A 27,111-nucleotide genomic window follows, 5' to 3' on the forward strand; every position below is an offset into this window, starting at 1 on the left:
GGTCCGGAAGGCAGAGCCAGGGTTTCTCCACTCCAGCACATTCGTCTGGGGGCAGAATCTCTGTGGGGCAGCACAGAATAAAGCAGCGCTCGCCATCACGTCCCAAATAGTGGGCATCGCGACAGTCACGTGCGCTGTGGCCTGCGTGGGTGGGGCAGAACGCTGGGGAGTCACAGTTCGCTGCGGTGACAACGTGCATAAACCGAGTAAATTGAACCCAGCTGAGACAGGAGGGACCCAGGGTGTCCGTGAGCCGGGCAGTGCAGCTGCGTGTGCAGGGGGCTGTTTGACCGGGTCTCTGGACATCTGCTCTCCACCCGGAGCTACTGCTCCAGCCCAGCTGCCAGAGCTTTAACATCCCAGAGAAATGGCTCGTGTCTTTTCTTTTTTCACGCTGGGATGAAATGCCCAGGCAGAAGCAGCCTGGTGCAGGGGCACAGATGTACGGCAGCTCCGCTCCAAGTCCTCCAGCCTGGCGGGTGCTGCCCTCGACACCCAGTTTCTCCGCAAGCTGGTCACGCCATGCAGGGCTGGGGCTGTCTGCGCGGCTCGGTGGATGCTGGCTTTGCCGCTGCAGGTGGCCGGCACACGGCAGCGATGGGTTAGCAGGGACGCTTGGCTTGCTGCTTGCTGCTTTACTGCAAATGGCTTTGGCCAGAGCTGCTGTGATAACAGTAAAAACCAAACCCCAAACTTCCCCTCCTGCTCCATCCTTTAGCTGGATCTGCTGCTGGCAGGGTCTTTGCCAGCACCAGGTGCAAGGAGCAGCTCGGGCAGTGCAATGAAACCCAAATCTGATAGTTTTATGACTGTTTAACCCCTTCCTTCCCCCATTAATATTTGTCAGTGGAGCTCCTTCCCATCCTGAGGGTTATTTTCCCCTTTTGTGAGTGTTTTGATGCTGGAAGAAGACTCATAAAGAGATTGCTGAAATAAAAAGGCCTCCAAGTACTGGAATCAACCTCCAGGTGCCTCCCTTCTCCTCACACTATGGGCTGGGATGTGTTTGTCAGCCCCCATTTGGGTTCTTGCTTGGCTTTGGTTTGGGTCATCACGTAAGCAGAGGCTTCACAGTTTACCCTTGTGCTTGAGGTGAAGCCCAGACTTGAGGAGACTCACAGCCCTTTTGCTTCCTCCTCAGCGTCTCCCTGATGAAGTCCAGAGTCCTGCAGTCGCCTCTGGTTTGTCACACTGCACCGTCGACCACCACGCACTGCGCATCTCCTGCTGGTCACAGCTCCCTGGTGCCTTCATCAGCTATCATCAAAACCCCAAGTTGGCCGAAGTTTTACCACCGTGACCTCCTTCATACACATAAACCACTCAGGATCACACCCATTCTCCAAAAGAAACTGAAGGGGTGGAAGAAAAGCGCTCTGCTGTCTTTCAGGTAAATGTAAGGGCGTAGCTTTGTCTGACAGCTTCAATTGTAATTCCTGTAACTGCACGACAAGAGAGGGGAAAAAAAGATTCATCACAAAAGAGATTATTTTGGGGAGGGGAGGACGGCAGAGCTCTAGAATGTTTTATTTATGGGAAAACTGCAAATTACCTTAATAAATTCCTTTACTAAGCTGTGTCAGCTACTAAAACATTGTTCTTTGAGGGTGAATAACTTTTAATTTGAGTGTTCTAGTATTCAGCAGAGTGAGGTAATGGATTAGCAATTGCCTGTATTGTAAATGTCATCTTGGCATAATTAGGGTGATTATTGTTAACCAGTGGAGTTTAGTGTTTATCTGTCGCTGGGTGAGAGAATATAACAAAGCCCCAATTAGTTATAAACGGGGGTGGGTGGCGGGAATGGAACACAGCCTCGGAAATGCTGGTTTTGTTTTAAATTTGTTGTAGTGTTTATTTGGTTTTCACATCCACCCTAATGTGCTTTGCCCCCAGCAAAAGGGATAACGAATCACGTGCACATGTAGCTGCCAGGAATTACAGCAGCGGAGGTGGCCGGAGCAGAAGCCGGGAGCAGGGCTCCAGTTTAGGGTGCAGAGCACAGGCTGCTGCCCGCCTGTTCAGGTATGTGGAAACTGTCCTCCACTGTCATCTCTGTGGGCTCAAGAAAGCATAGAAAGATGTAAAAAAAGCTTTTTTAACTGACTGCATCCCGATTTCTCCTTTCCCCATGCACTCGCCTTCATCCCTTTGCCCCAGGAGTCATATTTGCCCTTCAGATAGGCCAAGGGAACCTTTGGTGTGCGATGTCGCTCCCCGAGAACTGAGAGCAGAGAAGCCATAGAAGTTCACGTTGGTAGAGAAGGGATGCTGAGATGCCAGAAGACAGCAAACCTTGCTCCAGCTTGCAGCAAGCTCTGGTCATGGCGCTTCTGCTCCAGTCGCTAAACGTTTGCAGTCAGTGGCTGCAGTGCTGGTTAGGTGCCTGCCCCAATCCAGCCCTCGGAGCAGCATTGCAGGCAGCAACTGTTTGGGCAGCGCTCGCTGTGTCATCATCTCGTGGACACCAACACACTCAGACCAAGGTCAGGTTTTAGGTCTTCATTCCCATTTCGGTTCTCACTGCCCATTCATTTTTAACAGCATCCTGTTTCTGAGGGTCAAATAGGTTCTTTAAGCAGAAGTGGTTTGAGTTTGGCCATGCAAGGGAAGGGATGCAAAACCTCATTACAGGCGTCCGCATTGGAAACATCCTCTCCTTCCCGCCCCAGGGCCGTCAGCAGCTGGCTCGAGGCACCAGGGTTAATGTCCTTTGCGAATACTTATCCGGCCTAATAGAACCAGGGATATTGCTATCACTCACAGATATTTCAAATCCTTCCTCTTAATCCTGACAAGCTCTTGCCCTTAATAACTTCAGTGGGACTTTTGCCAGGGCGAAGACTGTCAAGTCAGATTCTCAAACGAAATGAAAAGCAAAGCAGGAAGGGAAGTTCAAGGTGAGGGTTTTTTTTCTTGGTGCTTTTTATGGATGTTCATAGCTGGAAACTGAGGGGTTTCCTTCTGATTATCTACATGATGGATGAGTCAAACGTCCTGAGAAATATGTTCTGATCCAGCCACAAATGACAGAGGATGAAGTGAGCAAAGCCATCAGGGGCTGAGAAAAGACAGAGAGAGAAGACTCAGAGCTGGTAGGGAAATAAAAGACTCAGTGGGAAGAAAAAGAGAGATTTCTGAGGAAAACAGGGATCATGTGCTTTATGAAACTTGCACGTGGCAAGAGCTTATACATTTTTAATTAGTGGATATTTAAGTGCTCTGTAAAAATGGATTGGTTTAGGCTGTCTCAGACAACAGGTTGCTGTGGGCACAGCGCGTTAGGTGGTGGCTCTTTATTGCAGCGCTCAGCCCCCTGTGACACAGATCATCTCAGCTTTCCTTCAAATGAGAGGAACATTTCAATACTCTCCATGGCAGAAAAACCTCGAAAACATGAAGCTGAGAGGCGCAAAGCAAATAAAGATCCAGCTCTTGGTTTAAGGCATTTTCTGATTGCTGGAGACGCTCTGGCTCAAGGGAGGGAAGAGCCTTAGTGGATGGTTTGCAGGGTTTAGGGCAAGTGATGCTGATACGCGATGAGCTCCTGTCAGGATAGGAGCTGCGGGAGGAAACGAGCAGCCAGAACGGAAGATTTGAGCTGCTCTTAAAAAGAATTGGCATTTTCCTGCACCTTTTAAAAGTCGACAGAGGTGGCATGGAACCCCTCCGGGGCACCAGCTCAGAACTAGGATGGACCTTCCTCTGGCCTGCTCAGCCTTATCCAGCCCAGCACCACGTGAGGTTTGGTGAGCTGATGTTGCCCCGGGGACAATAAAAACAGGGTTTGAGGTGGGTGCAACCTGGCTTTGCTTCCCACAAGGCTGCCCAGGTACTGCTGCCATTGCAAACTCCGTAAAGCTGGTAAATACTCCGTAAGCCTGACTTAGAAATCCCGACTATACCTGAAACAAGCCCTTAACCCAATGCATTTTTCACAAATGCAGCCAAAGTTCTGCTATTATTTATTTAGATGCATCTGGGAGCTCGCAAATTTGCGATGATTTGCCAGCACAAATAGTTTTCAAAGAAGTGTTTCCCCTCTGTAAATAGTCTGCCTCCGGCCTTTGTAGGGAAAAAGATGTTTTGGCCAAAGTAGGAAAAAATAAAAAATCTATAAGCATTTATAGAACTCGTCAAATACAATTTCAGTTTGGTTTTACAGAGAAGCGGAGCTTTCTGTTCTCCTCAGCGTCTGTGGGAAGGTCAATATCACCTCTATAAACCCTTCAGCAGCGTGATTTTTTACATGGACATCTCCTCTCTCCATGGAAAGTCGATAGATCTGCTCGGTGAGATTCCTGAACAGAATGGGGGGGGATCAAAGAGGAGGTTTTGGGAGGCCAAGCTCGCTTGTATGAACTGAAGCAGAGTCTGATTCCTTCAAGGCTTGATCCAGCCTCTACTGAGTGATACGAAATTGCTTCAACAGAAACAGGCCCTGACCTTCACCGAGAGACAAGCCAGGACCTGGAGGAGCCCCGGCTGCTTAGCGCACGCAGGGACACGCCAGCAGCCGCTCCTCTCCCGGCCCTGGGCTGGATTGCACTCAGTCCTGGAAGAAAAGAGAACTTCCTTATAATGAACGGAGCGGGAGGCTTGGCTCAAGAGCACCATTTAACACCTGCTAATCCCTCGTCCCAATTTGCTTCAGTTTATTAGACAACCCTGGAAACAGGCGTGATGGAAGCACCATGGAAACATGACAGCAAGCAGAGCTGTCAGTCCACAGCCGCTCCTCCGGTGGATTCTTCAGAGAGAGCAGAGCTGGCATCTCACGGGCACCTCCCGCTTCTCTTCTCCGCTTTGTGTCCAGAGCAGCGAGACATGCCCATGCTGTAGCTGGGAGGGACACTTGCTCGTCAGGTCTGGAGAGGGAGTCAAGCCAGCCTTGTCCCCAACCATCAGCATCAAGGATCCTCCCATTGTACCAACAAAATTCCTGGTGTGAGCAGAAAGAGGCAGGTTCACCTAGCTGAGCTGAGCTGCTTGGATCTGGAGACACCAGAGGGAAGCGTTTCTTCCCTCGCCCAGCCCTCACGCTTCGGCATTGCCACTTGGCTCGGATAATTTACTTTTAATAGCCTGGTTACAAACAAGATCGCAGAGGAAGCGCGTGGCTCCGAACAGGGCTTTCTGAGTCACATTCTCATTTCCCCGCATGCCTCCCAGGCCTCCAATGAACTACAAAGAGACATTAAGAAAACACTAAGAACTCTTTATCTGCCAAGATTCGGGAACTGGTGCAGTGAGCAGGCAATAATGGATTCCTTGTATTTGTGATATGTCCTGGCGGCAGCAGCCGAACAAGGGTGACGGGAAGTTGGAGTGCTCAGGACAGACGGCCTGGCTCCGTGGCCGGAGGTGAGTGGGTAGCCAGCGAGCAAGGGCTGAGGTTGGCTGAACGCACCGTTCCCAGATGGCCTCTCGGGAGGCTTTCAGCCGTGCCCATGCCTCATTCCCTGGAAAACCCAAAAGGAATTGAGGAGCTGCTCTCTGTGCTTTGAGACATCTTCTACATCACCTCCCGGCGCGTTCTGTACCACTGGGGCCGGGTGAAATCGCAGCGTGCGAATGGGAAGGGAAGAGGGGCCACAGCCTACCTCTGCCCGCGGCGTCTCCGACTGTGACGCTAGTTCAGCAGAAAACTGCAAGTAATGGGAAAATCAGGCCTAGGGAATGGACAGGCGAATGTTCCCCCAAGGCCAAGAAATCAATGCAAAAATCAAGTAAAGGTTAAGAACACATCCACAGAACTAATTACAGAGAGAGACCAAAGCCTGGGGTGGATGCGAGCCCTTGGTGAAGGAAATGGCCCCACCAGGTAAATGGAGCTGGTGGCCTCAATGCCTGGCCTTATTTATTTTATTTTTCTCTTTCTTCATATAGGTCAGATGCCTTCCCGAGGGGCTTTCTCCTAACCTCCCTCCTAGGATCTCAATTACACACTCAAAACAGATTAACAACAACAACAGATAATAGAACAGTTAGAGCAAAAGAAACCTCAGAGGAGAAGCACAGTGCACTCAGACCAGAACGAACGGTAAGGGTTCACGGGGAAGGGAAATCAATGTGGCTGATATTTATTGCCCTCTTTATGGAGGGAGATGGGGCTCGACCAGAGCCCATTTAGAGTTCTGTTCCACTTGGGTTTCACCATAAACAAAAATAATGAGTCCAGGCCTTCATTACAGCTTTGTGCCCAGCACTTTTTAATTAGAGGTAGGAAAACAGAGGGGGAGAAAACAAAAGCAAGAAAAAAGCAAAGAGAAAGAAAAGAAGTGAGAAAATGCTCCTGCTAATTCCTAATTCCATGTTGGTTCTGTTTGGGCTTCTGCTGGGTCTTCCAAAAGCAACAGCCCCTGTCATCTGGATCGGAGAGGTTCAGATGGGATGAATGCTGTTCAGATGGGATTTTGGTGCCACACATGGAGATTAAAAAAACAACCACGAGCAGGGAGGGGAAAGGGAAAAAAGGCAAACAATGCAGTCTGTGTGGAAACTAACAGTGCACAGGGACCCACACCGGGAGGCAGAGACCAGTGGTGGTGGCTGTAATGCAGCACTAGTGGGAACAAAGTAGAAAGAGAAAGGGCAGAGGAAAAGCACTTTGTGAGCAGTGAACTCCTCCTTGCTTTCATCCTCTTGCCTCCCAGCATGCAGGGTCTGCGCAGACACACTCGGAGCCGTGCAGGAAAGCTACGCTGTATGTGTGCTCACACTTGCAGGAACACAACCACAGTCTCTGTGAGGGATTGCACGGCCCTAAGGTGATGGCTCAGGGCACGGAAACTCGTGCCCTGCTGGCTGACCAAAGCAGTTCCTCACTTACTCTGCCCCGTGCTGGCTTGCGTGCACACAAACTCAAATTCGTGTGTGTGTGTCTGTGTGCAGGTGGCTGCAGCGACCCACAAAATGCGTTCTCCTTGCTTGATCCATCCTATTACATGACTGACTGTGCTCGGACGTGGTGGAGATTGATAGCATTGAGATCGGACTCCGGTCAAGGCTTTTGAAATCTGATTTGAGGTGAGTCCTTCTTCAAGTACAGCTCAAAATCAAATCATTTCACTTGTGGCAGGGAGGGAGAAGAGAAACAGAGCAGGTGAGACAATAGCTACTGTCTAGCTAAGATAAGCCAGGCAAGACAAAATATTCCTTCTGATTCTTTTAGCACACTAGAGAGGTGATTCCATCCACCTGTCCAAATTAGAGACAGTTTCTGTCACCAATGGTGTATAATTCTGGGGTGATCAATCTTTAAACCAGATAACGATAGTAACACCCCATTATTGATGCTGTTGACAATAAGGCTGCCTGGGAAAGGGAGATCCTCTGAGGTAGTGGCTCATGTTTCTTTGCAAATGGATATGTGGATAGGCTTTAACGCTCTCTTTAAAGTTCATGAGCTTTAATGGTAGAGGAGAACTTGTCCAACCTAGACTGCATGGTGACATCTTGCATCTTCCGTTCCACGAGCCCAACACCAGACTTAATTTGGGCCATCTCCTCAAGCTCACAGCCGTGTCCATCCACTTGCTCCAGAGAGTGGCTGGGATGACTGCAGACCTGGAGGAGACCTGGCAATAAAGCCCTGCCCTGCCCCGCTGTGCTTGCTCCCAGCATTGCCTGCGATTTGCTGTGTCACCTTGAGCAATCGCTGTGGCTAGACAAGTCCTCTTTCGTATCAGGTGGCTCCTATAGGTGTCCTCATTAACCTCATTAACTAATGAGCCAAACTGATCACACACGTCTGCTGATGAGACTCGAGTTGAGTCTTGGAGTGCAAGTATTGCTCCATCACCCACAGCGTTCTGTCCAACGTGATCAAAGGTCTCTTTCCAACACTTGCCAGCACAGCAGGGGTAAAAGGAGATTGAACTGGGCTCAGTGCTTGGGAAACAGAGGTGAAACACGAGGAGTTCAGCTCAGGATTGAGAGGAAACTCTCCCCTGCTCTGTGGAATGAGTGCAGTTCAGAAAGGATACAGCCAGAAAGGATACAGACAGGAGCATCCTCTGTCGTTCCCCGCTGCTCCAGTCTCTTTGGGCAGCCCTGGAGGAGTGGGGCTGTAATCACTGCCAGGCACTAAACATGCCTCATAAACTCCTGGTTTAGGGAAGCAGGGGAACCTGTGGCTCGGGCTTTGTCTCTGCAGGAGCTGGAGAAAGCTGCAGCTTCCCGCAGCCACCTGGAGCTTAAATGCCACTTAGAAGAATTATCTCCTGCCTTTATCCCTGAGAAAAACAACTGTTTGTGTGGAGCAGACAGAGAGGGAAGCACATTGGGAATTCTTTGTAGACCTGCTTCCTCTCCTTTCCCCATGTTCAAAGTGAAAGAAAATAGAAAATTGTCAACATGGACAGGAAGGAGAGGTAATGCTGAGCAGAGCATGAGCCTCCAGAAGCTGGACTAGGAGAGAACAGACACTTGGAAGGATCCCCAGGTCTGTTTTCCTTCCTCAGGAGCCTGTGGTTGATTGCTGGCGTGTGCTCCCGAGGGACCAGCCCTGCCGCTCACCACGAGCTCCCTTCTTATGTCGTCTCTTAGGGTAGCTTTTGGTGTTACCATAATAAATGGTTTTAGGAAGTTCTCCAATAGCCCAATGCTATCACAGGGAATCTGCCAGGAAGACTTATTTCTTCTCTTCTTTAAAGAAGAAAGAAAGCTCTTTTTTCTTTCATAGGTATCAGGAATAACTCCTTGCTGAAACGAGCTGCTCGCTGTGGGAGAACAGCGCTGCACTGACGGGCTTGAAAACTGACAACTTACTATTAAACTACAAAAAGTCACCTCCCCAGTGACGGTGAAGGCTTAGCAGCAGGAGACTCTTCTCTTCCGGCATCCTTTTGCTGTACAAAAAGCTTCAGAGAAAGCAATAAGAATCCAGGAATGGGCAGGTCCAGCCTGATGTATCCAGAGCTTAATCCAGCCCTGGCTTAGACCCTGATTGGGGGTTTTTTACCCTCTTCGTTGTCATCCAGTCTTGCCCCACAACTCTCCTCTGAAGGGCTCTCTCAGCACTTGGTTCTGAGGCATCCAGGCCTCTCTGCTGCACTGCAGCAATCTGAAAGGTTGCGCCATATTAAGAATGGGCTTAAGTACTCAGAGCTACATCAAGGCTCCTCGTTCTTCCTTATTTCTCCTTTTATTTCTGATGTTGGTGTCCCCTGAGTCTATAGGTGACCCTCTACTCAGAGCTCTGTCCCACATCGACCTCGTGTCCCCGTCTCTGCTCCTTCACCCGGGCATCTGTACACAGCGATCCCTGTACATTACCTGTTGCACTGGCAGCCTTCAGCACTTGCTTGTAGGAGCACTAAAATAATGTCAAATGACCCAAACTCTCTCCCACAGCACCCCGTTCTCCAGTTCACAAGCAAGAACTATCAGCCAAAGGCTTTTTCTAGTTAAAAAACTTACCGTGCCTTTTTTCACAATGAGCTGTTTTCCTTCAACCCGTCCGGCATCGCAGGCACGGAGCGGACAACGGGGACGTCCTCAGACTGTCAGCGTGAAGAGAGATTGCTTGAAGGAGGCACCAGGTCAGTGAGACCTGTTCTGGACATTCAGATCTCATATAGGTACGATTGCATTTTAGAAGAATCAGTTCTTTAGGAAATAACACATTTCCTGGAGTTACTGCTTCCCTGGACAAAAAGCTTCATAGCTCGCAGTTTCGTCCTTTCATTTCCGTGTTCCTGACCCTGAGCTCGTGTCTCTCAGCATCTCTTCACAGAGGTCAGTACCGACGTGTCTGTCTGGAGCTGAAGATCTGCCCAGGGCTCAGTCTATTGCAAACAAGTTTCAAAGAGATTCTTGGCAAATGAAGAAGGAAAATAAAAGTCTTTTTGTGCTGTGAAATTTCCCAGGAAAAAAACAAATGCAGAGTCAAACCCATTCAAATGGCCTTTCAGGAGATCAGTGGTGGAATTTGTTAATGCATTTCTTTTTAAACAGATGGAGTTTGCAAATTTGCTTTGGGCTCAGAGGTGAACTTGTTCTGTTGCCATCATGGCCAAACCTGATTTCTGACACACGACCCAGCTCTGTGCTCACAATGGTCTCCATGCTGCCGCGGAGAGGATTCTACCCAGCATGGATGGGGTTTAATTAGAATAATTAACTTAGTAAGAATCTTGTCAAGGTTGTGTCAGCTCTTGAAGCCAGGTTACATGCGTATTCAAGTAAGTCAGGCATAAACCCACTCAGTTCTTCAGAACAGGAGATCAGAACTGAGCGTGGGCTCTCCCATCCCTCCTTGTGTAAAGCAGTGCTGTGCCCTGGGGAGAGCTGCTCTAAAATCAGTGTGACCAGTCACTCAGAGCTCTGCACAGCACAGCCAGCTCATATTTATAGCTAAAGGTCACAGATACAAGCTTGGGGCTGATTCCCCACTGCACAGTGTGAACAGTAAATTACAATTATTCCCACTTCTAAGGTCCTTGCCTAAAGAGTTTTAGTCCTATAAAAGCAAATCACTGCCCTCCCGTCTTCCTGTGCTGCTGGAGCAGAAAATGTCTTTGCAGTTGTGATTCTCTCTTGACTCCGCGTTGGTGCTCCTATTATACCCACCCCCATGCAGGGTTTATTCTCATGTGCACTCGGATCATTTAGAGGCAGGGAGGAAAAAGCTGTGATGCTGCTCAGGCTCTGCGAGGAACTTGGCAAATTGACTTTCTCCGGTTCTCTTGCGTTACACAAACTTCATGCTCCAGCGCTGCTCATGACTGCATGCGGTGCCTCCTTGTGCAGGGCTGGGATCGGGCTGGCACCCCGTTACTACTGAACCCCATTGATTTAGGGCTTTCGTTTGCTTATTTCTCCTCCTCTTGTTTTAATTAAGAAACGTTTTACTAATTATCCACAGAAAACACAAGCGCAGATTTAAAACTGAGCTGTGCAAGAAGCCAGGGTAACTGAGATTCAGGGGAAGGGGCTGACGTGGTTGTGCACTTACTCAAACATTATCTTTTCCAGTGGCTTTCACCCAGGGAGCCAGATTGGCAGCTCAGAAGTTAATTAACCCTCTCCCTGTCCTCATGAAGAGTTGCCCCACAAGCAACGGGCTCCCACGGCTTCCAGCTACGCAGTGGCTCAGGGAAGGGCAGTGACTTGCCTGCAGGAACAACACGACAGGATTTCCATTGGATCCATGAGGGAGGGATACAGCTCCGCTCTGCCCATCTGACCGAGCGCAGCAGGACAGGAAGTAAGTCACTATTTTGCTTATCTGCTGAAAGGTCTCCTGTGCATCCCAGGAAACGGCTGGCCCTGACCGCTGCTCGTGGGAAGGCAGGGACTTTGATGTGCTCTGGGAAAGCAGAACAGCTGCTGCTCAGGGCTGTGCTCCCACAAGCTCAACGCTGCTGCTCCGCGTCGCAAGCACTGAGAAAAAGGTGCGCATTTAAGTGACTCCAGAACCAAGCTTAGTGCTTCAGACTCATCAGTTAGCTTCTGAAAACGCTAGCGAGAGACGAGCTCATTTGTGGATCTGTTTTCAGGGGTTTCTTTGTTTGAAGAGGCTTATCAGCTCTTGAGATGGACAGGCAATTGCTTGAATGTAAAGGAAAAGAAAGAAATTGTTCAAAACTATTCAGATGAGGCAGCGTTGTTTGCGTTTTGATGCCAGTGCGCAGCCAACTGACAAATGCTGAGCCACAGTCTGGTGTAAATCCAGATGAATCCCATTAGCATCAACAGACTTGCTTCCAATTTATTCTGATGTAACAGAGAACATATTTCCATTTAGATTTACATCAGATTTGTTTCCTGTTTTCCATAATTCAGTCCGTTTCCATTGTGTACAGAAAACAGCCTGGGCCAGATCTTGATCTCATTTGCATTGGACGCAAACAGTTTTTTCAAATGGAGCTACACTGGATTTATAATCGCATAAATGAGAGTGGAATCTGACCTATTCCAAGTGAGAACATCCTCCCGTAGTGAAGTGCGCAGGTGCTTTACCATCGATTTCGTTGGAGAATTTTCATCTAAATCCTGGAGTGGAGCCCTGAGCTTGACAGCTTCGCACGACCCAGGTATAGAAGCCCCTCTTGCCTTCAGAAGATGAGCCAACAAGCCAGTGCGGCCACCAGATCACGACCAAACACATGATACCACGCATTTGCTTGAAGAAAAGTAGGAGCAGAGAGCGCTCAGCCTTGCCTGGCTGCTCTAAAGTTACATTGACCCTGGTAGGTTTTGTTTGTCACCCAATTATTTGTAGCCCGAGCTCCCCGTGTTGCCGTTTGCTTCCTACAGGTCTCTATCCGTTGAGGCCTTTCCCATTGTCCTTGTTCCGTTGCAATGGGAAATACTAGCAGCAACCCAGAGATGCTCTGGCAGATGAGGCTGTCTCTGCTTGGTGGCCACACTGCTAAAGATAGATTGGGTCATTGCTAATAACGGGGTTATTCCCAGCAACGTGTGCAATCAAATGGATTTACTCCTCCCCTTTGAAGCTGCTTATTTCACTGCTAGAGGGAAAATAAGGCCGTTTATTGTCATACATGGCAGCTGCAAAGGGGTTTCTGAGTAGATATATAAGGGAAGAGTGGCTGGAGAGCTGTACAGAGGAGAAGGACCCGGGGGTAATGGTTGACAGTGACTGAACATGAGCCAGCAGTGTGCCCAGGTGGCCAAAAAGGCCAATGGCATCTTGGCTTGGATCAGAAACGGTGTGACCAGCAGGTCCAGGGAGGTGATTCTCCCTCTGTACTCAGCACTGGTGAGACCGCACCTCGAGTACTGTATTCAGTTCTGGACCCCTCACCACAAGAAGGATGTTGAGGCTCTGGAGTGTGTCCAGAGAAGAGCAATGAAGCTGGTGAGGGGCTGGAGAACGTCTGACGAGGAGCGGCTGAGAGAGCTGGGGGTGTTTAGCCTGGAGAAGAGGAGGCTGAGGGGAGACCTTATTGCTCTCTACAACTGCCTGAAAGGAGGTCGTGGAGAGGAGGGAGCTGGGCTCTTCTCCCAAGGGACAGAGGACAGGACAGGGGGGAATGGCCTGAAGCTCCACCAGGGGAGGTTCAGGTTGGATATCAGAAAAAAATTCTTCACAGAGAGAGTCATCGGCACTGGAACAGCTGCCCAGGGAGGGGGTCGAGTCGCCTTCCCTGGAGGTGTTTAAGGAACGGGTGGATGAAGTGCTGAGGGACATGGTTTAGGGAGTGTTAGGAATGGTTGGACTCGATGATCCAATGGGTCCTTTCCAACCTGGGGATTCTATGATTCTATGTTGTCATATCTTCTAGGAGGACTTTGAACTCAGCTCATCGATATGGCTTCGCCACCTCACTCGTGTGTCTTGCTGTCCTCTAGAAGCCACCATTTCAACGGGACATGAACAGGAGCGTTACTCCTGCTCTGGATCTCACAGGTATGGTACAAGCTCAGCTGACCCTTAAACCACTACCTCCTCACTGCCAGAACGCTCCCTAAGCGCAGGTGTCCCACCTCAGCTCCCAGCGCTGAGGTTTGCTGTGAAAACCCCGCGCTTGGGGAAACGCAAAATAAGAGCAGCCACAGCCAGCGGCACAGCATTTGCCATTGTAAATGAACACATCCCTCCTCCAGTTGCGTTTGCAGGCCTCCTGCGTGTTTAATTCCACAGAGACTTGAGATTCCTTCACAAATTTAAATATTTCTCTTAATTTACAAACATTTTGCACCAAAAACGGGAAGACAACAATTACAAGCACAACAGCAATGACACCAGTGACAGCACCGCGCTTACGAGGCTGTCGGTATTAGCAGCACATTATGTGGCAGATTGGAATTTCAGCATCTCTGCGCTTCTCTCCCCACGTCATCCCAACCCTGTGCAGAGAGACTGGAAATTACCCATGGGTTTGGCCTGCCGTGTATAAAACAGAGCCTTGAAAAAACAAGGCAATCATCAAATTTCCAGTGTAGGCGGCAATCTGTCTGCTAGGTTTGCACACACACACATTATCGGGCCCGCAAGTGCCTAGAGGCAGCCTTGCACAGAGCAGCTCGGCAGCCCGTGCCTATAAAACACAAAGGCATACCAGGTTCTCTTCTGTCTGATGCTTCGCAGCGAGCAGCCGCTGAGCAGGCCCTATCACACGGTAACAAAGGCTGACGTAAACACTGATTTGTGATTTTGGTTCCCTATCGGTTTTATTCCATCGTGCAATATGCATTACAACCGGATCCTAATTGTCCATTTTAGGAGGCAGAGAGCAATCTGATACAGATTATAGTGCATGAGGTAACGCAGTAACGTCACAAAATAACGTAGAGGCAGCTTTCCTGTCTTCCAGGGCTTGGGCAGCCGCCGACTGAGCAACTGGGCAGCGCTGGCAGGAGTTAACGTGAGCTGAAAAAAACAGGACGGTGGGAGTCTCTGCTTAACCGAAGCAGAAGCGCCAGGAACCCTTTCACCAGGGCTTCCTGACAGACCTGAGTGTCAGAGGCAACGTAGCCCTGAAAGCACCTTTGTGGGGACACGATGCTGCTGTCCTGGGGAAGGGATGCCTGGGAAGTGACACAACGTGAGGCCCCGCCTGAAGGGCCTGCGAGGGAGCATCAGTGCAGCCGCCTCGAGGAGGAGGCCCCCGCGCAGCACGGCAGGTCCTGCCACGCCGCTGGGAGCCCCAGTGATGAGTTGTGTTTGGCCTCAGCGGCACGGCTGAGGTAGCACCCCAAAAAAAAAGCAGAGCTTGGCCTTGAAAAGAAAGCCATGTGGCTGAAAACCAGGAACAACTGAGCACTTCCAGGAGGGAACACCGCGCGGCTGACCCAACTGAGAGGCTAAGGCGGCACAGCTGCCCTGCTCCAGCGGCTTTGCAGGGAGGTGTGGAGCAGCTGCTGTGGATCGGAGGGTGTGCAAGTGCTTCTGGGAGAGGAAATCCATAAGGAGGCAGCCTCAAAGGAGAGGGATGCAGCCTCCTTGAGACCCTGCGGACTCAACCACTGCATTGAATTCTTCTGTATTTGAAAAACCTTGGTCCTCCCAGGGTCACCATTGTGGACTCATTGCTGAGAAGACAGGGCAGGAAATTAAATGAGGCAGGTGAATTAAAGCCAGACTTCACACGGTGCGACTGCTCCTCCGTTCCCTCTGGGTACAACACTGATGTAACTTTTAAAAGCAATTTTAGTGCCGAGGAAAGCTGATGGCCCCGGAAACTGGAGCATTTGATGCATCCACAGCTCAGGTAGAGGAGAAGCACGGCAGAGTCGCTGAAACATGCCTCGGTCAGAGCCTGCCCGGCAGTGGGCAGAGGGGACCCGCCTGGGCTTGTCTTCTGCTCATGGAGTTCAGGAAAAGGAGCTGGCTAGGAAGGCCTGGCTGCAGCTCCAAGGTGAAGGTGAATGCTGCAGCCAACAGCAGAGCGTTTGGGAATCCTGTCTGTGGTGCCTCATCAGGAGCAGAATCCCAAAGATAAACACTCCCAACAAGAAGAAATCCCATCCATGCTTGCAAACGTCTCCATCTTGCAATACACTCAGGCTGGTACACAGACAGGAGCTCCACGCTGTTCAGCTTTGGTCCTTGCTCTTGTCCGCACCTGTGTTCACAGAGAACAAGGGAAACGCTTATTTTAGAGCAGTTCTTGCTATCACCATCTTTCCTGGTGTTTGGAAATACAACAGCAGCCCTGTGCTCTGCAGTCTGAACCGCCTGCCTGCATCTGATGGACTTCAGCAACCAAGGAGAGACAGGGCATCTGGAACGAGACCTATTTTGCTACCGAAGTGTGAGTTCAGAAGAGGATTTGAAGCATGCCTCTGCCTGTTGGGAGACTTGACCTTCTCGGCCAGACTCAGGTAAGCCCCAAATGTCTAAATTACCTTATAGAGAGCAGCTGCCGCCCCTTCTGCCTGCACTGAACGATGTGACCCCAGCAGGCAGCACTCGGCAAGCTTTAAAGGTGCCTGAAAGTTGAGGAGCGAGAGGCAGCATGGGGAGGACAGGCAGTAGGAGAGGTAGAGTAGAACAAGTGAGTGATAGAGGTTGTCCTGCTGACCTGCCCATCCCCTCACTGGAGGTTGTGCAGTCCTGTCTGCAAAGCACTGAAAACCTCTTGAAGGAAAACAACACCGTAATGACCAGGCGAACCAAGAAAGCAGTCAGGTCTCGTTCCACCGAGCCCAGCCCCTTCTCCCGTACATCTTGCATTGGATTATGGCATAGAGGGCAAAATCAGAAATACCTCAAATAGACCCAATTAGTTTTACCTCTTTTTATGAAGGACCTGTGGCTGTTTGCAGGTGGTTTGCTTTTTCCCCTTCTTTTTCCCATGTGATAAAATCCATCATTTGAAGGACAGCAACCAAACCAGCTCCTCCTGCTCTGGAGAGAGGCAGCAACTGCGCTTAGAATAAGAGATTGTCAGGCAGATTTGAAGTGTCAATCAGAGCCTATCTCTGAAAAAAAACCATTAGCGCAGGCAGCTCCCCACCCCAGCCCAGGTAATTCACTCATCCGATATCCCCCTGAGCTGCCAAAGCCTTCCAGTGCTGGCCAGACCTGCCAGCTACAGGCTCGAGGCGTTGGAGCAGATACTGAATCTAATCCAGCTGAGGTCAGTTTGCCTCATGTGGAGCACCAGACTGTGATTGTTGGGTCCAGAGAGGTAAATTCTAATCTCCTGGGCTTTGTGAGCAAACTGCACCTTTCACTGGGAGAGGGACACAGAGGACTCGGCTGCCGAGTTTGTCCCATTGTCACTGGCTTGCCTCCACTTTAATATTATTATTATCATTTAAATTATTATTTAAGACTGCACCCAGGGCTGCACAAGGCATTTTCCAAGCACTCGGGGAAAGTACTGGCTCTGCTCCAAGAAACTCATTATTTCAGGACAGACGGACGCGCAGAGGCGCCGCATGGTCAAGTGGCAGAAACGCTGACCCAACAGCGCCGGCACGCTCTCCACTGCGTGCCTCGCTTGTTGGTTGACCTTGGCAAAGTCACAGTGCTTCTTCCCACGCTTGATCCCATCCCACTCTTTGTCCATCTCAGTTGCTTGGACTGAAAGAGTTTCAGCTGTGACTGTGTTCATGTCTCTGTCTCAGAGTCTGTTTCTGAAGTACTTGGGGGAAATATTTTGGTTCCTAGGAAGAAAATAAACCTGGGAAATTAGAAACTCCATTTTCCATGGCATTTCTTCAAATGCTTTTGTTGGAAAAAAAGAGTCAAATGTTTTCTCATCGCCAAAAAAAGTCCAGAAAGGCATGGGTTTCAGTTGTAAAACAGCAAATGCAGGTTTGGGGGGGGTTGATAGTTGCCAGTCACTGGCATTTTCTGGGGAAAGCCCAGGTTAAAGAAATTTCTCATCCTGAAAATACATTCGAGCCTAAAAACTGAGTTGTTCTGTGAGCAGATGAACCGGTGAAACCCGTTGTCCTGATTTGTCTATTACAACTGCTTTTGATTTCTTCCTCTCTTGGTGCTCCCTGTGATATCCCCAGGGCATCCTGATCCCCTCTAGACCTCTCCGGCAAAATCCTTGCTCTCCTCGCAGCTTCTTGCTTTGCCAGCAAGGGGCAGTAAGGGCAGAGGCTGGTTTGGAGCTGGACAGGCACTGAGTAACCACCAGGATTGAGATGCCAGCTGGTCACCTGGCTGCTGCAACTCCGAATAATAGGGAGCAAGAGGTGTAATTACCTTCCCTTCAGCAGGATGTTAGCTTCAATGTCTCTCTCCCATCCAGCTGCTGTTTTCATGACAACTGCAGGAATCTTAGGTCTGTGTGACCTCTCTCTTTCCATCAAACTGGGTTGAATCAGTTTAGCTTGTTCAGGAGTTGTTGGAGCGGGGAGACTGGCTCACAGAAGAACGACACGAGGAGGCTCAGTGCCTTACAAACCCTGGCTCAAAAATACAGCACCTTTGGAGGAACAGAGGGTCCCTAATGTCAGGTGAGATAGTTGCTGTCATAGTGGCCAACTGGTCTCTGCCCTTTGGATGTATAAAGGCCGTCAAGGTCTAGGGCTGTCGATGGTATGCTTGTAGTTTGTTTGCTGTATGGAGCATTCAACCTGGATTGAAATTGGGGCCCTGCCAGGCAGGAACTGCTTGGGAGCCCAGGCAGTCCCTAACCTGAGGCACAGCTGGATGGACAAAGAGTAGGAAGAAGGGAAGGGTAAGTTATCTCAGGCTTACACATAGGAAAACAGTGGCCAAGATCAGCAACTTACTGAGGAATCCTGAGCCGGCAGGAGTCTCAGGTGTCCAGTGTCCCCATCAAGGGCCCTGGCAAAGTCCACCTTCACTCACTTCATTACTCAGGTAGAAGTCACCCTTTCACAGGTGTTTCACTCTTGTTCACTGCACTCGGAGCTGAGCCCGTCTTACCCGTGCTCTGCCCTGGCAGCTGAGACCATAAGGCACACCGATGAGAAAACATCGTTTGTTGTTTAGTTTGGGTTCATTATTCATGGCCGCTGTGCTGGAAACAGTCGGAGCTGCTTTCTGAACAGTCCTTGAGCTGGCGTGCAGGGAGGGACTTACCAAACGTCGGTGGCCGGGCTGCCGTTCCACTGCCAAGCCCTCTTCCATCTGCTTCCCTTCAGCCCTCGTCACACTCCCCATCGCTCATGGCTGTGGCTGTGCTCTTTGGCATTATCTGAATAAGAGAGAGGCAAATACTTGGAGCGTTGCAGACACACAATCAGCAATGGCATTTGACCGAGGAGGCACTGACCCTGGCGTGGGGAGAATACAAACCTGAGCCTCTGCCTGTTTATTGTTTCAGTCACGCTACACAGCTGAGGATCAGCCCCTTGCAGGGTTTCAGACCCGTTTATCCTTCCGCAAAAGATGCTTTCGCCCTCCTTCAGATAACCTGCGACTGGCTGGAAGCCTTTTCCCCATACAACAGAGCTTGAGTTGCTCTAGACACGCTCACCCCCGTGTATTGGCACTAAATTGGCACTAATGGGGTTCTGAGGTTCATGAACATTTTCTAACGGGTACAGACCTTGCATAGAAGGTTTCAGTTTAGCAAAAGGAGGATTGCTTTCTTAGTTGTTCTTCCTAAACATGTAGAAATCTTCCAGGGCTGCCCCGGGAGGGTCTCCAGGACAGAAGCTGGAGGTCTTGAAGGTTTCTAGGTTGCTGTTCAGGGCTACCACTTGCCAAGAGAGCTCATGATCGTGGCTTGGACGGCAACCAAGATCCTCACGGCCTGTAGGCAGCAGCTCTTCAGGCAGCCACTCCACCCGGCCGAGCCAGAAAGTGCAGGGCTGAGGCTTCTGACTCCTCAGAATTGCTCTTTGCAATCATGCAGACCAGAAACTGAGCCTGTCCTGCAAACATTTCATCAGAACTTGAGGAGTTCAAACTTTACAGGGTGTGGTTTTTTTCTGGGTCCTAGCAAAGGACACTGCAAGCCTGCTTGAGTCAATGTCTGTCGCTGGTTGGGTTCTCTGCAGAGCCCAGATCAGGATTCATATTCCAGCAGTTGCTTCCTCACTTGGGCCTTCAAGGGATTGTGGTAGCCAAGGAATGAGCCCACTCTGCAGCACATCTGCCCATAAACACCAGGACACAGGGCAGGATATTCATCCCAACTGCACAAAAATCCTCACCTCATCATATAAATCAGCGCAACTGCAGAGAAGTGTGGGAAGCTGTGCCGTAGCGCATGGGAAAGGAACCTGGCTTACAATGTACTTTCTATTCATTTATTCTTTGCTTAGAGCCAAGATTTAGCCCCCATGGACACATCAGCTCGGTTTCATCCGCTGCAATCCCGTGCAACTGCACAGGAGAGGAATTCGGATCCCATGGACCGTGTTCTCTGTTGCTGCAACCCTCTTCGGTTAAAGGAGCTGCTTGGGCTGAACGGTGAGCAACCGAGCCAAACACAGGTGTCATTTTCTGGCCTGTACGCTGCATGAGGTCAGCAGAGGTAACTGCACCGGTGCTTTCGGAACTTAAAAATCCCTTAACTGACTTCAAGATGTGTACACCAGCAGAGAGTTTGGCCCAGGAGTTATACACAGAAACACTGCCTTCAGCCACAGAGCGGGAGACATCATTCCCCACCCGGCTGTTGCCTCAGTAACACATCTCGAGGAGGGTATGTTTTATGCCAGCGTTATTTATCCAGTAGATGGAAGCCGGCCTGTGAAGGCCCTACCAGGTCAACATATGTCTAAGCATGTGCTGAAGAACTTAATTAGTTCTCTCTGAGAAGAGAGACTCCCAGTGCCGTTTAAAGGGTCGTTATCCTACTGTGAGATGCCTCGGAGCCTGCTGTTAGGCCTAAGCTTAACAGGGCAAGTCTGTAGTGGTTGGATGGGAGCAAAGTCCCCTCTCTGTGCTGAGAAGTGATTGCTGAGCAGCCCTGGGAGCTGGAAGGTCAGCGCGAGGAGCAGGCGTCACAAAATCACGCCGAAACCCAGCGTAAGGGACTTCATTCATGTCTGGGCTGCAGTGTCGGCTTTCCATGCAGAGTCAAACTGTGTCGATTGTTATTTTTCTCATTTCTCTTTCTAGAGATCCAGCAGCATCTGCTGTGCCTGGTGGCTGCTCCCCGGGGCAATTCCAGTGAGACTGAGAGGGGGTGATAGGATTATGGAGTAAAGTAAGCCTGAAATGAGCCACTGCTGAGCGTCAATGTCAAACATCATCCCTGTGTCATCATGGCAGTCTGTGTAGGCAGTAGCTTCTTAGCATCACCTGCACTGGACTTGAGGTAAGTGGCTCAGTCATAGTTTTCATTTATGAGGCCAAAAATGAGAGCCCATAAACTGAACACCAGTAAGGGGTTAGCTGGGTTCCCCAAAGAGGGATGGTTTCATTATTCTGCCAGGAGGCAGCTCTTGAGTGGAAGCATCTTTGGAAAACCAGGCTGAAGGGCCTCTGAAGGATAAAACAGGGTCCCAAGTGTGTTAAAGCTGCGTAAGCATTGACACTCACCAGGGATACTGAGGCTGGGTTGCAGAAGAGGGAGAGTCCTGACATGTTTATCTTGACCTGCGTGGCGTGTGTACCACGTGGGACCTCGGTCTGCTCTTTTAGCTTTCAGGAGCTGTTCTGAGATGAGTTGTTATGGTAACTGAGGTAATGCCCCGAGATAGATGTTTTCAAGTGGCTCCAGGCCAGAAAATCAACACACAGAGATTCCAGATAATAGACTTCTGCTAAACCCAATGCCAGCATCTACTTTATTTAACCTATTCACCAATGACTTACTGAACTCCATTTTCTGGGCAAGCCGTATATGATGGCAATAGCTGCTTGGCCTCAACAAACCTCAGCTTCCAAAAGACTGAGGGGATCCCAGGTGATGTGTCTATGCCAGTAAATTAAATGTGCCCGGGACTGTATTCTGCATTGTGAGGACAGCTGGCACAGGATGGCCAGTGTTTTCATGTTAAATTCTTACCCTCCCAGTCTGTGTGGTTGCATCCAGACAGCCTGTGAGGAATAGTCCCCATCCCAGCTCCTGAAGTGCATCTGGACCAAACCCACAGCGTGATGCTCCGTCACTGTAACAGGGAGCAGCTCAGGTCTCCAGCCCGGACACTGGTGGATTTGTGAGTACGGACTCTGGCTGGCTGATTGCTAGAGGCAACTGCACAAGAGAGGAGCCTGGAGCCACGGGCAAGAGCTCTGTCAGTGTGCTTGTGCTTCGACCGCGTCCAGATCCAGCAGGAGCTGCACGCCCTCAGGAGCGGTCAGTGAGCAGCACACAGCATGTCTAGGACTGCTCTGATCACCCATTTACACTCTCTGTTTGAAACAGCTTGTGGGTTAAAGGGTGGATTCACCAGTTCAAGACCAGGTGTTCTCTCCACCCGGTGTCGAACATCAAAACACAGCCAACAGCTTATTGACACGGAGCAGCCGATGCCACGCGCCCACCATCCAGCGCTGCTGCTGACGGTGCCGGGGGACTCCTCTGCCTGTTGTCCCGCAGTGTGCAGCTGGCAGGGAGCAACCGGGCAGCTCACTGCAGCACGTAGCGTTCGGGCAGAGTCGTGCCAGTTTCAGGAACTCCCACATCGCCACCAGACCAGCTGAGCAGCTCCCTGGCTCTGGGGCCCTGCGCTGCCTCCGCAGCGAGCCAAACAGGTTCTGCCCTGGCGTGGTCCACAGCACCAGGACTGATCATGCCCTGGGCATTTGAGACAGCAGCCTCTGCCTGTCCTTGCGGATGCTGTAGCATCTGTGCTGGGTGGTTTCCCTTTTCACATCGAGACCTGCTGGTGGTCTCCTTGCGTTGGGCTCCGATGGCTTGAACCCCAACGACTGGCCTGAGGCCACTGCTCTGGTGAGGTTCTCTCTGCTTGTTCATTCCCAGTTCAAGTCTTGCTTTGCTTGTTTTACCCACTTGCAGACCATGTTCTTGTAAGATGTAGCCCTGTAGGGCAGAAACTGTTTTTCAGCCTGTTTCCTGCTCAGCTTCTGCTGCAACAGGATTGCAATCTCAATCAGTGCAGCAGTAATGCGATTAACGAGCTCTGCACGAGGGGGAATTGCATCCTCTGTGGATGTGATATTCCCGGTTCTGGCCTGCCTGTGTGTTTTTCCAGGGTGAGGGGTCATGTTGACTGAACTCCAAAATGGCTTGCTCGAACTTTTGAACACTAAGGTCCAAATAAATCTTCAGCATTAGCTGGTTTGCTGATCCTTTTCCTGCCAAGCTGCAGCCTTAAGTGAATTTTTATGGCTAAGTTATAAACCCCAGAAAACACGAGCAAGAAGTGGAAATGCTGACTTAGCCTTTGCTAAATGCCAATTATCTACAAAGACATTAAGGCAAGGGGGGGGGGGAATGAAAAATAGGGTCATTTTCATGTTTTCTCTGGTTCAAAGTAAACTGTCCCGTGAGCCCTTGGTGGGAACACACAGCATACAGAGTGACCATTAATATTTATAGGCACGACACTGAGCTGCAGACCTCGGCAGTCACAGCAACTCCACTTCTGGAATTAATACAGCTCTGCTTGGCTGGCATCTTAGCACAAAAGAGTAAGTAGGAGACACTGAGATTTTCAGGGAGAACTTAAGCAGATGCTGACCTTTGATGGAGAAGGGTCCATCCTTCACTGAGTCGGTGAAGTTCTAAAACCAACTCTTAAATCCTCAGGGCTGATGGCCAAACCCAGCACCATGTTCTCTCTTCCCCTCTTCTCCTGTGGCTCCGAGACAGCCCCGACACGGCACAGGCAACTCTCCCCGCATTCCCTGGGGCTGCAGACCAGCACAGCTCCATAAACATGATTGGAGCGACGTGGATTTATAATACCTAAAGATCTGACTGGATAATCTTAAGGCTCAAAATGGTGCTGTCCTCTCAACTGCAATGCAGCGCCTGCCTTCTCCCGCTCTGCATTTCTTCACTCCCAGTTCAAGTGACAGAGAGAGCCCTCCAAAACTCAGCCCTCTGCACACAGAGGATCTGGGAAGATGCAGAGTCCCAGGGGCTGAGCTCAGCCCAGGACCGGGCACCGAGCAGCACCGTGACTGCCAGACCACAAGCGCGGCTCAGAATCGAGGGGGACCGTGCGACAGCGACAGCTCAGTCACCCCCACCGCCTGGGCATTTGTCCCTCGTGCCGTACACAATATTTTGGGGGTGGCTGAGGTTGTCACAACCCATTAATCCTTCATCTCCAAGATCTCAAGGAGAGACGTGGCTTCAGGGAGAGACCGTCCACCCCCAACAATGCACCCAGCCCAGGGAAAAGGGATAAGGGATGGCACAAAGGTGCTGGCTTAGGAGTCAGGAAGGTTTTGATGAAACACAAGTAGAAGGACATTAGGAATCCCACTCCCTTTTCCTTGTAGTCACAGAAATCGAGCTGGGACTTGGAACAACAGCCTTTACGTTTTCAAAAGCAGATGGTGAGTTCAGGTGGTCACCCAAACGCAGCCCACGGGTACAGCATCTCCTGGGGGCTGTGTGGCTGCGCTTGCAGCAGGTGGGAAGAGGCACAGGGTGCTGGAGAGACAGAGCTTCTGTCAAAAGACCGCCTGTACGTGCTCTCCATCGACTGAGCTCCTCTGAATCCTTTTTCACTCTCGAAAACTCAGGCTGTACAATTTAGGAAAATAAACACTGGGAGGAACAACAAGTAGAAATTCTCCTGCCACTAAAAACAAGGTGAAAAGGAGGAGCTGAGCCAAGTTAATCAAGGCGCTGAAATGAAATGTTGGAGAAAGGGGCCGTGGTGACTTGAGGGTTGCAGTTAGCTGAGCAATGTGAAATCTCTTGTGTCTGGCTGAGCTCTGAAAGGAAATGCTTTATTAAATCTTCCTTCTGTGAGATTTCAAGCTGCCTCTGGACTGGAAAATAGGCCCATTCCAGTACATGGGATATAATCAGGAGCTGAAGTGTTTAGAGAGGGTTTGTCTGCAGAGGGAACTCTGATCAGCATTGACACATAACTCAGGGCTCAGGATTTAGAAAGCAGAATTAGACACAGCGTGCCCATGCTCTGCTATGCACCTCTCCTACCCAGTGTCCCCAAAATGCTTCTCAGAATTAATCGTGCTGGCAGCAACAACCAGGCATTAGGCGAGACAGCACACGTGGGCATAAATTCACCCCTGAATCTGAAGTATCCTGTGGGCCAGGGAGTATCGGGTCCATTATCTCAGCTTCCGTTTCCACTGGAACAGAAGACTTGCCTGGGCTGGTCTTTGGGTTGGCTCTCCTGGAAGTGCCCTTTCTGCCACAGCCTGGCCACGTTTTAGGAAGCCACAGCCTTTTGCCGTATCTGCCCTGCACTCACGGAGCTTTGCTGTCAGCTGGGGGCTCACAGCCCTCTACGCCACCCCCTGCCCCTCCCCAAAGTACTCGCAGAAAGTATCTATGATACTGAAAAGAAGTGGTGAGAGCAAGACAGGACAAGGAAAAATGAGGACAAGTGAGGACTCCTCCACATCGCACAATCTCCCCTGCTTTCCTGTCTCTCTCCCTGTGCTCGGCCACACAGCCGGGAACAGGAGACCTGATCAGAGACGGGACAGGCAGCATCCATGAGATCTCTTCCTCCCCTTACCCCCATTTCGCAGCATGGCTGGAGCTGAAGAGCCTGGAATCTCAACCACCTGCTGGAAATGGCACGGTTTGAGTTCCTTTCTGCAAACCCCAACAGCAACAGTTCCCAAAGGGCTGAGATACGCAGAGCATTCCCCTTCCATCACACCACCCCCGCTGCAGACAAGCTCCTTGCCTACCTTTTGTTGCTGACAAGAAGCAGGACAGAACCGTTCTGGATGTTGGCTTCTTTGAGAGTCTCGTGCTCCTCAAGCTGCCTGGAGTTGTAATAAAATGTCTTCTTCCAGGAAGTGACGCCCTCCCGTACCAAGTAAGCCCGAAGGTCCATCACCGTGTCTCTGGGCTTCACCGTCAGGGGCATCATCAGGTCCTCATCAGCCAGGTGCACCTTGATGTGGTACCTCTTCCAGCGAGAAAGGCTCCTTCGCAACGTGTCCATCCTTTTGGGCTCACCAGGGCCAGTGTGGCGGAGAGGAACATCCAGCTGGGAAGGTTGGTAAAGCAGGGACGTGGCTCTGAAAAGCCCGTCTGCTGTGAACAACTTAAAATGTCCTGCCAAACCTGTTCCTCCCAGTTGCCGTGCTGCATGCTTCACATTCCAGGGAAGAGCTCACCTGGCTCCAAGAGCCTGCTGGCTGGGAAACATCTCCATGAATCATTTCCACACAGCCCTAAATCCCATAATAATCACAACGTCCTCACAAAGTGCTCTTCATTCCAATGGCTCTCAGAGGACTTTAAAGCTGGATCTCCATAGCTATTAGAAACATGGATCCATGTGAGAATGACAGTGCAGTAACCTCGTGTCTCCTGTTCTACAAAGCTGCCAGCTGGGGTGGATCAGTTCGGCAACGTAGGCGTTGAGGAACCTCACAGGTATTTAACGTGGCCTTTTTAATAAAGAAGAGAAAAATATTCTGCATAGTGAAAAAATATTCTGCATAGTGAAAAATTCCTCATGGGGCAGAGCCAGAGCACCCTGAGGAGCCAGCGCCTGGCTGCGGTGAGCCCAGAGCAGTTTCTCCCTGGCAGAGCCGTACAGATACTGCAGCCACGGGCTGAGGCTCTCCAGCACAGGTAGGACTCAGCCATCGCTCATCACCCCATCTGATATCTACTGTTGACTCATATGTGCTCCTCACTGGTTCATCGTCTTGATTTTCTCTTCCTTTCAGATCCCTGACTAATTGAAAGGCGCGTTGTATCCTGCTCTCACACGTGAGCGAGGAGAGCATCACGGGGCTGCCGGGACAGCACGGATAGAGGCCTCGAAATACCAGGAGGAACAAGCAATACTTTGGTAAATACAGTGATACCTCCGAAAGGACGGAAGCGATGCCAGCCACGGGAGCTGCCTGTAATTGAATGATCCTGCGAGGCGGACTCAGGCAGTCACAAGATGATGCTTCAGAGCAAACATCATCAAGATAAGGAAATTTTTCTTTTTTTCTTCTCCAAAAGATCAAGTCACCCTCTTATCTTGTAGGTGATTTCCTGCAGCCCGTATTACGGGAATTAATTCCCTTGTCCATTCATCTCAACACAGACCAAAGTACTGCAAGACAGAGCCTGCTCTTCACTAAGAAGGGGCTGCTCTTACCCATTAGATACCAAACCGGCCAGATTCTCAGATATGGCAGCACTCGGCTCCCACTGAGAGGTGTCCACTCTCCCATTGAGAAACCAGGAGGATTCCACCTTGTCTTCACACCTCCCTTTGTTTTCCCTCCCCAGCACATCATGGCTCTGCCAAGAACACAGCGAGGATCTTCAGTTCCACCACAGGCAACGGAGATTTCCGTAGGCACCTGAGAGGAGCTGAAGCTTCTGCGAGCAGGATTTTCCTTCCAGAGTCAGTCACGGTAAGGGTATGATTGTTTTGGTGGGGCCTGGGTCTCACTCTGCCACTGAGGTGCTGCAAAGGCTTGAGGTGAGTCACATCGTGCCTTTGTGTTTCTGTTTGCCCGTCTCATGCTTGTGGCGTGGTGTAACACGTGCCCATTAAGCACCTGGTGTGAAACAGGAACGACTTTTAGCACAGTCATGGTCTGGAAGCATTTAAAAATGCCTGGATCTGTGGATCTGTCAATAATGTTGAAAGCAGGACACCACCCTA

At 50.4% G+C, this 27,111-nt stretch overlaps 1 protein-coding gene and 1 long non-coding RNA gene across 14 annotated transcripts; one reads left to right on the top strand and one right to left on the bottom strand.

Annotated features, from left to right (window-relative positions):
* The first annotated feature begins 1,148 nt into the window (after positions 1-1,148).
* On the top strand, positions 1,149-9,429 carry LOC128849234 (uncharacterized). Its single transcript, XR_008447245.1, has 4 exons — positions 1,149-1,390; positions 1,897-5,364; positions 5,890-6,043; positions 6,657-9,429. It is a non-coding gene; the product is annotated as an uncharacterized LOC128849234 (long non-coding RNA).
* Positions 9,430-13,719: 4,290 nt separating this feature from the next.
* On the bottom strand, positions 13,720-26,066 carry TINCR (TINCR ubiquitin domain containing). 13 transcript variants are annotated; one of them, XR_008447236.1, is made up of 4 exons: positions 25,175-26,066; positions 18,488-18,602; positions 16,210-16,324; positions 15,404-15,539 (listed from the first exon to the last, which is right to left on the bottom strand). XR_008447236.1 is itself a non-coding variant. In XM_054049880.1 (2 exons), exons 1-2 carry the CDS (start codon positions 25,432-25,434, stop codon positions 15,227-15,229), a joined length of 573 nt encoding a protein of 190 aa, XP_053905855.1. In that variant the 5' UTR covers positions 25,435-26,066; the 3' UTR covers positions 13,720-15,226. The 13 variants fall into 13 exon arrangements, 1 of the variants encoding a protein (XP_053905855.1); XR_008447235.1 differs by having other exon boundaries at positions 16,210-16,341; XR_008447234.1 differs by having other exon boundaries at positions 16,210-18,350.
* Positions 26,067-27,111: the final 1,045 nt, after the last annotated feature.

This window comes from Cuculus canorus, chromosome 27, assembly GCF_017976375.1.
Source record: "Cuculus canorus isolate bCucCan1 chromosome 27, bCucCan1.pri, whole genome shotgun sequence".
Lineage (NCBI taxonomy): Eukaryota > Metazoa > Chordata > Aves > Cuculiformes > Cuculidae > Cuculus > Cuculus canorus.